Raw genomic sequence first — 11,323 nt, forward strand, 5'->3', positions numbered from 1 at the left:
AATTACAGAAAGGCAGCACCCAAGATTTGCAATTCTAACACGCATGGTTGCATGAGTAAACTAGTTTCTCCTAGTTTTCCAAACTAGTACAAGACCATCACACAAAACAACTAGAATTGACATTCGAGTACAGGGGGATTTCCAGATTCTGATGATTATAATTTCAAGTCTGAAATTTAAACTCTAATCTTCTCAAATCCATCACTGCAAATCTGACTCGAATACCTGCTTATCAATTTCCAATGACTGGAGGGTCTCTCAGTCATTCTAACACATCTGAAGACAGTTTCCAGAAACCAGCCCAAGACTACAACTTGTAGGCAGAAGTCATCATAGTGAGCAGTTAAGAATCCAAATCTTTATCCTCAAGTATCCCCCTGCCCTGTGTCCAGAGGAACAAAGGAATTGATTGTGAACTTCAGGAAGGGGAAGTCAGGAGAACACAAACCCTATTATCTGCGATCAGCAGTGGAAAGGGTGAACAGTATCAAGTTCCTGGGCATCAACACCTGAGAGGTCCTATCCTGGCCTCAACACATTTATGCAATCATGAAGGCATGCCGGCAGCTCTACTTCATCAGGAGCTTGACCCAGGACCCTAGCAAATTTCTACAGCTGTACCATTGGAGAGCATTCTGACTGGTTACATGACTATTTGGTATAGTGACTCCAACGTACCAGGATCACAAGAGGCTGCAGAGGGCTGCAGGGCACAATGCTCTCCATCATCGAGGACATCTTCAACAACCAGCGGCTCAAGAAGTGGCATTCATCATTGAGACCCTCACCATCTGGAATATGTCCCCTTCTCATTACTATTAGAGAGGAGGTACAGGAGCCTGAAGACCCACACTCAACGATTCAGGAATAGCTTCTTCTCCTCCGCCATCAGATTTCAGAATGGTGCTTGACCACTACCTTTCTATTTTAGAGTCAGAGTCATAGAAGATATATTTTTTACATATTTTTAATTGAAGTAATTTTATAAGCTGCTGGCTGCGAAACAACACACTTCATATCATACAAAGCGGTGACTCTGAAACAGACAGTTCAATGACCGTTTGGCCAACAGTGTACCAGGACTTAGGACCAGATGGCAAGTCTACTTAAAGACTAGATTAAGTGAACACTTCAAAAGTAATTCCCTACTTTCATCAGTAAAGAGAAACAAATGAGATGCTTTTCTCCCCAAGTTGCCATTATATTGTGTATTATCCAAGATCCTTTCCGCATCCCAGTTTAGATGTGTGCACATTAGAGCTTTTTTTTTCTTGGATCTGTTCTACTTCTTCATAGTTGTGAACATCAATTACATATCCGTTCAGTTTAATTTATGATACAGAAAACAATCACAGGAAATCATTTGGAAAAATATCCAATTTATTGTCAGCCCCGCCTACCAAGCCAGAAGCGGCCAAGTCCTGCTGAGAAATTAGAAATAGAGTTAGGTTTCATCCCACCAGATTTACAAATTCACTCTCCACTCTACGTCGGCAAATTCAGTACTGTGCAAAAGTCTTAGGCACCCTAGCTATATATATGTGCCTAAGACTAGTGAATCAGAAGTTAGAATAGGCTATCAAGAAAATGTGGTTCCAAAAAAATTCTTCAGTGATTATTTATTCTGTTGAACTTCATACCTCAACCAGGTCTCTGGGTCAGCACACAACCTTGTGGAATTCCAAGGGAGTTTTATGTTACCATTTTCTTCAGAGTATTAAATCACTTCCCAAATTGACCCAGAAGAGGCCTCAGTGGCCACTTTATTAGATACATCTGATCATTAATACAAGTATCTTATCAGCCAATCAGGAGGCAACAACTCAATGCATAATAGCATGCAGACATAGTCAAACATTTCAGTTGTTAGGGCAACATCAAAATGGGGAAGAAGTGACTTTGACTGATAAATGACTGTTGGTGCCACGTAGTGTGGTTTGTGTATCTCAGAAACTGCTGATCTCCTGGGATTTTCACACACAACGGTCTCTAGAGTTTACAGAGAATCATGTGAAGAACAAAAAAACATCCAGTGAGTGGCAGTTCTGTGGGTGAAAGTGTCTTGTTAATGAGAGGGGTCAGAGAAGAATGGCCAGACCGGTTCAAGCTGATACAGTAACTCCAATAACAAGTAACAGCAGTGGTGTGTGAAGAGCATCTCTGAAAACACAACATGCTAAACCTTGAAATGGATGGGCTACAGCAGTGGAAGACCACAAACATACACAGTGTACCTCCTGTACCTAATAAAGTGGCCCAATGTGTACATTACAATACCGCATACATTTATTTTCTCTGGTAGCCAGCAGGGAGGCACTTAAAAGCCACCCAAGGGATCTGCTGACTGTCCTCATCAATTGGAGTTTTGACTTGCTCTTCTGGGCGAGCAGGTAAATTATCCATCAGAAACAGAGGGGATAAGTGCACAGACTCTGGCTGCAACCTTAGCCAGGGTCCGCTCACCCCAGTTGCCACCCAAACCTTGGAACTAGAAATCAAGACTTTTTTTATTATTGAGATACAGTGTAGAATAGGCCCTTCTGGCCCTTTGACCGTGCCACCCAGCAATCCCCCGATTTAACCCTAGCCTAATCATGGGACAACTTACAATGACCAATTGACCTTTTTGACTGTCGTTCATTCTTTGGGGCACTCCTCTGTTTTTGTGGATGGTTGCAAAGAAGAAGTATTTCAGGATGTATATTGTATACATTTCTCTGACATTAAATGTACCTTTGAAACCTACCAACCAGTATGTCTTTGGACTAGGCAGGAAGCTGGAGCACGCGGAGGAAACCCCTGCAGTCACGGGGAGAACATACAAACTCTTTATAGGCAGCAGTGCAAATTGAACCCTTGTCACTGGTACCGTAAAGCATTACGCTACCATGCCATCCCTTGACCTCCAACTGCCCACAATATTTTATATTTGAAGACCATTTCTTTTCCCTCTGAGCGCATGCCTGGTCCGCTTAAACTTCTGCTCCTGTCATTTCCAGAGTAGGCTGTGATGAGACCCTGACTGGCCCTCTCCAGCAAGATAACATCCCTTGGAGTCAGTGTTGGCTTTGAATAAAGCAACACGCACAAAATGCCACAGGAACTCAGCAGGCCAAACAGCATCTACGGAAAATAGCCGAGACCCTGCTTCAGGATCCACCCCTACCATCTCACTGCTCCAATAGTGAAACTGGCATCAGCAGAATGTCCTCATTCCCTCCATACAGCTGTTGTTATCGTGTTAAAAATTACATCTTTGATGGATTTCTGACCACTCATCCTTCTAATTTAGTGTCCGCATTTTGTCTCCAGAACTGAAGGGACATTTCTTTCCTGTAAATGGGGCATATGGAACAAACCAGGGCATGTACCCATCAAGTTAATTACATTGGTTAATGTGTTACTAGGAAAATATAATTTTATGAATTTGTTTACAAAGGGCAGTTCCTCTGTTTGCTGACTTTGTGATGGCAATGGTTTTTGACACTTGGTTGATAAACTGAAAAACAACTTGTTGAGGAATTTCCTGACATCTGGTGTGTGTAAGGGGCCAGAACATCAAATGACTAATATTTACCACAATACATATATAAAAAAACTGAAGGGAAACACTGGCAGGGCGGTGGGGAAAGGGCAGGGACTACAATGGTTTGACTTACTCAAAAGACTCAGCACTAAAACTATGTGCCAAATGCCTTTCTGATTTTCTGACCTGTTATCCCAGATCGCATCGTTAAAAACCACTTCTGTGGCAGTATTCAAAAATGAAATTGCTGAGTTCCTTCCATCTGACTATAAATAAATTTCACTGCAATAGCCTCGTGAATCCAAGATCACTGAAGGTCAATAATAAACGTCCACCTATTTTAAATTTCAGAAGCCCTTACTATCTGAAAGTGCCCTCCCGTGCAGATATCCCGTCTACATCCACCAATTCAAGTAAATATTCCAACACCGCAGGACTGTTCCCTTTAAAGAAAGTGAATGCGAGCCTTCAGTTTTCAAGCCACATTGCGGAACGCATCTCTCGGGTGTTTCGTTCGCTCCTTGCAAACGCTGTATTCCCCCCGCTATTTCTGGGAGGTTATCACACTGAGCAAACGCGCTGCAAAATCACACTATCGCACCTAAATAGTCAACGCTTCTCATTACAGACGGATCTCTGAGTTCTGGCGCAATCTATCAATGAGGACGTTGACCGCAGCAACTCCTTTTTTAAAACTGTCACTGTTAATCAGAAAAAGGAAATGCCTTAAAAAAAATTAGCGAAGGCTTCATTAGCAGCATAGATGAAGTGCGGAGTTTGCATAGGGAACTGTATTAAGTTCACAATATGTAAAACGGCCAAGAAGCAGACATTTAAAACTGCGTGCCGTTTACAAAATCAAAGATGAATATAATGCAGGCTTAAATAGAGACGTAATAATGCCTGGGCGAAACAAAAATGGACAATGCTATACCTTTTTCATTCACCATGACCATTTCATCAGCAGCGTCTCTTATGCAGTCCGCAAAACCAGATTCACATCGACAGCGCTATCGCCCGCGGTCTAAAGTTATCTCCGGGGGAACGACAGTCGCCGAGCTGCACGGGTAGTCGAAAGCAAGGTCTGCGAACGACTGGCGCTCAGGAATTGCAGTGCATTCCCCCAGTGAACGCTGGCCCCGCTGAAATAATCACTTGGCAGCTGCACCGGCGTGAGCACAAATTCCACTGGTCTCTGTCGTCCTGCCCTTTAAATGACACAATCTCTCTCACACACACACACTGCAGAAAATCACACGGGTGGGGTCACCGCTCACTGGCGCTATTCTCACTGTTTGACCTGAGCAAGGCACCAAGGGTGGGGTCATCCACACCGCTGTAATCTCTGCAAGAAATCGTCTCAATTTGGCGTCGTTTTTGATTCAGGGTCGACAAAGCAATCTTGAGAATTCTGTGCAAGGTGCCGCGTAACATTGACGTCCCAGGTTTGTCTGCTTTACCGCCTTTCATTTCTCTGCCCCCATTTATTATTATAACATTAGCTCCGTAGTGGATATGTTATTTTAATCCCATCCAGGGACCTGAGCTATTGGTGGGGAACAGGTGACGGCTAGAACAGTCATATTGAACTAAATAATAAATACAGCCAACATAAAAAGCCAGTATGACTGAGGGCTACTTCAGCATTATCAATAATGTCCTTCAGAACAGGAAATCTGGTACCCTTAACTCGTTAATTACTTATGTAACTCCAGACCCTCAACTGCTTTCAGAAATAGCCCAGAAGGTCAAACGGCCCAAAGAACCTTCACATAACTAATTAAAGAAGGGTTCTCTTTCTAAAATTTGAAATAAATCAGAAATATTTAATCAGCAGGTCAGGCATCATCTGTAATGACTCCATCTCTTCATTGCTACTTTCCCTCAATCAAAGGAAATGCAACATCTGCCCTATTATATCATCCCTCCTCACTACTGAGGGATTAAACCGCCCTCCCAGATGAAGCAACAATTCATTAGTAACTTTTATTGCAAATGGTGCTCAGGATGAAGTCTCCTCTAAATGCAGAAGCAAAGTACATACTGGGCAGTAGTCAGTCTGCAAAGGTGATCCTGAGCTTTCAGCTGCTGATCACTTTAATTCTCCAGTTTGCTCCCATTGATCACCCTTTACACTCTTCCAATGAAACTCAAGTTGAAGTGCAAAGGATAGCATCTCCACTTCTAATATGGAACACGGAATTCCTTAGGGCTAAATAATAAATTTCAGGTAGCCAGTCTTTCCAGTTTTTTCCCTCCGAAATGGCCATTCATCAAACATTAATTTTGTTTCCCTCTTCACAGATGCTACTTGACCTGCTGAGCATTTTCATCACTTCGGTTTTACTTCAGATTTCTGGCATGGATAGTGATTTACTCCTCCAGCACACACGTGATAAGATTCAAGCAGGTGCTCAAAGTCTTCTTAAAGATATATTACGTCCTCAGTGATTCCTGAAACTTCTTGATGAAAAGTTGAGACAATGTGGCTCGTTTCTACTCGAGTTTAGGAGAGTGAGAGAGAGCGAGACAGAGACAGAGAGAGAGACACAGAGATAGAGACACAAAGAGAGCAACAGAGAGAGACAGAAACAGAAAAATTTATAAGGTCTTGTCCTACCTTAAGATAGATATGGAGAGCATATTTGTCAGGAGAAGGTTCAGACATTGGGCTCATGGTCAAACATAAGGAAGCCACTCATACAGGACAAAGGTAAGGTGAAGTGTTTTCTCTCAGAGGGTTTTACATCTTTGGAACTCTCTTCTGCAATGGTTGGTGGAAGCAGAGTGTTTGAATATTTTATGTAGATAGATTCATGAGTAAAGGGATGAACAATTACCATGGGTAAATGGGAATTCATAGTTGAGTTTATAACCAGACCAGTTATGATCCTACAACATGATGGAACAGGTTCAAGGAGCTGAACAATTTCCATCCAATTCTAATTCATACATTTGTAGGCACAGAAGACCCACCCCATAAGAACCAACTATGCCAGAGCATGTCTTGCTCCATGTGGAAGGTGTTTCAGTCAACATAAATTACAGGCTTCTACAAGTAACTTAACCTCCAGAAGATATTTGCCAACATATTAACTATCATTCACGCTTGTGTTTAATGTGGGTTGTGTGTTGATCTGATGGGTTTTTGTGTTTAATGTGGGTTGTGTGTTGATCTGACAGGTTTTGTGTTTAATGTGGGTTGTGTGTTGATCTGACAGGTTTAGTTGTATTTAATGTGGGTTGTGTATTGATCTGATGGGTTTAGTTGTATTTAATGTGGGTTGTGTGTTGATCTGATGGGTTTAGTTGTATCTAATGTGGGTTGTGTGTTGATCTGATGGGTTTTGTGTTTAATGTGGGTTGTGTGTTGATCTGACGGGTTTTTGTTGTATTTAATGTGGGTTGTGTGTTGATCTGATGGGTTTAGTTGTATTTAATGTGGGTTGTGTGTTGATCTGATGGGTTTTGTGTTTAATGTGGGTTGTGTGTTGATCTGACGGGTTTTTGTTGTGTTTAATGTGGGTTGTGTGTGTTGATCTGACGGGTTTAGTTGTGTTTAATGTGGGTTGTGTGTTGATCTGACAGGTTTTGTGTTTAATGTGGGTTGTGTGTTGATCTGACGGGTTTTGTGTTTAATGTGGGTTGTGTATTGATCTGATGGGTTTTTGTGTTTAATGTGGGTTGTGTATTGATCTGACAGGTTTTGTGTTTAATGTGGGTTGTGTGTTGATCTGACAGGTTTTGTGTTTAATGTGGGTTGTGTGTTGATCTGATGGGTTTTGTGTTTAATGTGGGTTGTGTGTTGATCTGACGGGTTTTGTATTTAATGTGGGTTGTGTGTTGATCTGACGGGTTTAGTTGTGTTTAATGTGGGTTGTGTGTTGATCTGAAGGACTTCTGGATTTACCAGAAGATTGAGAGCAGCAAAGTGGCACTCTGAAAAGGATAATTTTGGAGCAGACTTGATGATCGGAACGGCCGAATTCTCCTCCTGTGTCTTATGGTCTTTATAATGAGATGAGCTGCCAGTGTGGTGCTGGCTGCAGAACTTAGATTTGCCATGTCACTATTGTACTGAATGCTCCAACACCAGTCAGCACTTATAGGAGTCTCCTACAGCGACCATAGCACAGCAGTAGGGAAGACCACCATGGAAACGGAAAAAAAGCCTGAGAGAGAGAGCAGACTCAGGGCTCTACTGGCCGGATCAGTCATGGTCTGACACCAGTGGAAGATTAAGGCTGATCTCCGGGCTAGTGGATGGATTTTGTACAACAGTCCCACATCGGGCCTTGCACAGATTTCTCAAGAATGCTTCTTTAACCCCAAATCAAATAATGGTGAGAAATTGCAAAACACTCATGTCTTGTTTATTAATTATTGTACTGCCCTGCACTGTTTTGTGCACGTTATGTAGTCCTGTGCAGGTCTGTAGTCCAGTGCAGTTTTTATGTTGTTTTACATAGTCTAGTGTAGCTTGTGCTGTCTCACATAGTCTAGTGTAGTCTTGTGTTGTTTCATGTAGCACCATGGTCCTGGAGGAACGTTATTTTGTTTTTACTGTGTACTGTACCAGCAGTTATGGTCGAAATGACAATAAATTTGACTTGACTTGACTTGATGCAGAGATAACAGCAGTGTGAGTGACTCCACCTTTGGCAAATTCTATCTTTTTCAAAGGTCAACTTTAAGAATTTGCACAGTTTGCTGTTAGTAAAGGACCTCCTTTGAATTCAGAAAACAGAGGACAGAAGGTGTTGTGTGCAAGACATTTGTGTGACCATGAACACCCTGCTGCCTCATTACCTAATTTTTTGTATGAAAAAGATGAACCCTTGTTCCCTCAGTTTACCTCAGCATGGCCTTACACTGTGCGGTCTACCTGCGCTGCATTTTCTTTGTAACCGTAATGCTACAGTGCCAATAAAAAGTATTCACCACCCCCCAGGAAGTTTTCATGTTTTATTGTTTCACAGCATTGAATCACAGTGGAGTTAAATTGCCATTTTTTGACACTGATCAACAGAAAAAGACTTTTGTGTCAAGGTGAAAACAGATCTCTACAAAGCGATCTAAATTAATTACAATTGATTGCATGAGTATTCACTCCCTTTAATATGTCACACCAAATCATCACTGGTGCAGCCAACTGGTTTCAGAAGTCACATAATTAGTTAAATGGAGATCTCTGTGTGCAGTCAAGGTGTTTTAATTGATTGCAGTAAAAAATACACCTCTAACCGGAAGGTCCAACTGCTGGTGAGACAGTATCCTGGCAAAAACTACACCGTGAAGACGAAAGAACACTGCAAGCAACTCCACAAAAAGGTTTTTGAAAAGCACAAGTCAGGAAATGTAAGCAAAGTGTACTAGTCAGTTTCCCAGTGGATGTGAGTTCAGCAGGAAGAGATTGTGAACACAACCTGCTCTGGGCAAGTACAACTGCAGTTATGAATCAAATCCACACAGAAAATATACATGTACAAGACCATAAGATATAGGAGCAGAATTAGAACATTTAGCCCATCAAGCCTGCTCTGCCATTCCATCCTGGCTTATTTATTATTCCTCTCAATCCCATTCTCCTGCCTTCTCCCCGTAACTTTTGGCACCCTTACTAATCAAGAACCTATTAGCCTCCACATTAAATGTATCCAATGACTTGGTGTCCATAGCAGTCTATGGCAATGAATTCCACAGATTCACCACCCTCTGGCTTAAGAAATTCCTTCAAATATGTGGAAGTGGGTCTAATTTCAGGCTATTATTTGTAAATGGTTTTGCTCCTCACACACTGGGACATTATTCAATTCTGATCTGAACTAATGGATCCATGTTTACATGTCCAATTATCTTTATTGGCTGTATAGAGAAAATGCAAAAAGCAATTTCATCCACAATTCTCAATGGAAAAGAAAGATACACATTTAGAGAGTGCGTCTTTAGAGGACATCCAAAATACAATAGCTAACAAAGCATTTTGAAGGGTAGTCACTACTACTTATATTACAGGATCATAATACATTGTCATGCCACAGGAGAGAGGAGCAGTCTTCTGTACTTCTCTCTGGAATCGAATTAAACACAGGGACTCATGGTGGAAAAGCAGTATTCAAACATATGTTAACACACAGTCTCCATCCTTCATCTTATTTTCTTCCCAATTTCTAAAAGTCATTACTTTTAGGAATTATGCCCAGATTAGTCTAACCATCAGTAACATCGTTTAATCATATTGGTCGGGTAGCAGTTTGCGAGGTGCTAGTACAAAGTACATTACCCCTACTATGGGTGTCACAGTTAGCACAATGCTATTACAGCTTAAAGGCCAGAGTTCAATTCTGGCACTGTTCCGTAAGGAGTCTCTCTATGTCCTCCCTGTGAGATTCCCCTGGGTGCTTTAGTTTTCCTCCCACAGTCCAAAGACGTACCAGGTGGGTTACTTGGTCATTGTAAGTTGTCCCATGGTCCCACGATTAGGTTACAGTTGATGAAATGGCATGGCTCAAAAGGCTGGAAAGGCCCTCTCTGCGCTCTGTCACTTAATAAATAAGGAGTTTCACGATGCAGTAAAGAGATCTATTGTATCTGCTCACATGCAAAATCCACTTAGGAGAGATGTATGACTTAACGAACTGAAATATAATAAATGGAAAATAATGCAGTTCACCAGTTATAATGAGCTAAGTTGATCGGACCCAAAAGAGACAAACTATGTGTGTCCAGGAAATATGGTAATAGCAGTCAAGCACAACCCAGTAACTTAAATCTATTTTATTATTGAAAAATAAAGAATACAAATAAACCACACAAAACACAACAAAGAAGTCACAAAGGTTTCTACACAGGAGTCACGATTAGTATCCCTACTTGATGGTCGCTGTTGTCAGGGGGATCTCCTAGTTCAGACTTGTCAATCCACCCTCGGACTGGGTCCTGGGCACCAATCTATTGCGATTCTCTGGTCTTAGTGAAGTCCCAAGAACTGAGGGAAAGGTGCCTCAGTAAATAGGGGTTCAATCCACAGGCATAGCGAGAGGCACCTAAACTCTGATCTTTTGTTCTCATGGCCCTAATTCAGCAAGGTTTCTTTCATTCAGACAACTCGCGTGTTCTTTGGCAGACATCCTCATGCCACTGGTGCCTTGAGGCCAACAAAGACTCCAGCCGCTGTCAGCAAAGATTAGACATTAACAAACTACAGTATGTAACAGACACCTTGCATGCTGTGGGCTCACAAAGAGTCACTTGGAGCTTTCATCCATTTTACAAAATTTAATATACCACAGCACATTGACATTGCTGCTGGATGCTGGTATTCTATGCCAGCACATGTGCTCGGATCCTGAAGTCCAAAAATATATTGTAATTGGTGTTTCCACTGATTTCTCCTTTGCCCAAAATCTAGCTCAATCCCTCTGCTGTCACTTCAAAGATTTTCAAGTAGTCAGAATGCATGGCATCATAAAATATGAATCATCACTGTCCTCCATTTCAATTGACTCTAAAGCCAGTGTTCAGAAGGGACTTGAACATAAACAGATTTTCCACACTTCCTTCAATCCAAAGCATTAGTTTCCTTGTTCTTGCAAAAATATTTTTTTTCTCCATCTTCTAAATTTGAACATTAGATCATCTATTGCTTTATACACATAAGGATTCTGGAAGTGCGTTGTGAAAAAGCATGACCTTCCACAAAACAACAGTCTGCAATTCAGAAACAGTTTCTTCCCCCCGCCATCTGATTTCTGAATGGATATTGAACCCATGAACACTCTCTCACTACTTGTTTTA

General features: G+C 41.7%; 1 protein-coding gene across 1 annotated transcript in view; it reads right to left on the minus strand.

Moving 5' to 3' along the window:
• ablim1b (actin binding LIM protein 1b) overlaps positions 1-4,725 on the minus strand; it is a 279,078-nt gene extending 274,353 nt beyond the window's left edge. Inside the window, exon 1 of the mRNA XM_072239588.1 lies at positions 4,461-4,725. Coding sequence (XP_072095689.1) covers positions 4,461-4,482 — 22 coding nt within the window. The 5' untranslated portion in view covers positions 4,483-4,725. The remainder of the gene's footprint in view (positions 1-4,460) is intronic.
• Positions 4,726-11,323: the final 6,598 nt, after the last annotated feature.

This window comes from Mobula birostris, chromosome 21 (assembly GCF_030028105.1).
Source record: "Mobula birostris isolate sMobBir1 chromosome 21, sMobBir1.hap1, whole genome shotgun sequence".
NCBI lineage: Eukaryota > Metazoa > Chordata > Chondrichthyes > Myliobatiformes > Myliobatidae > Mobula > Mobula birostris.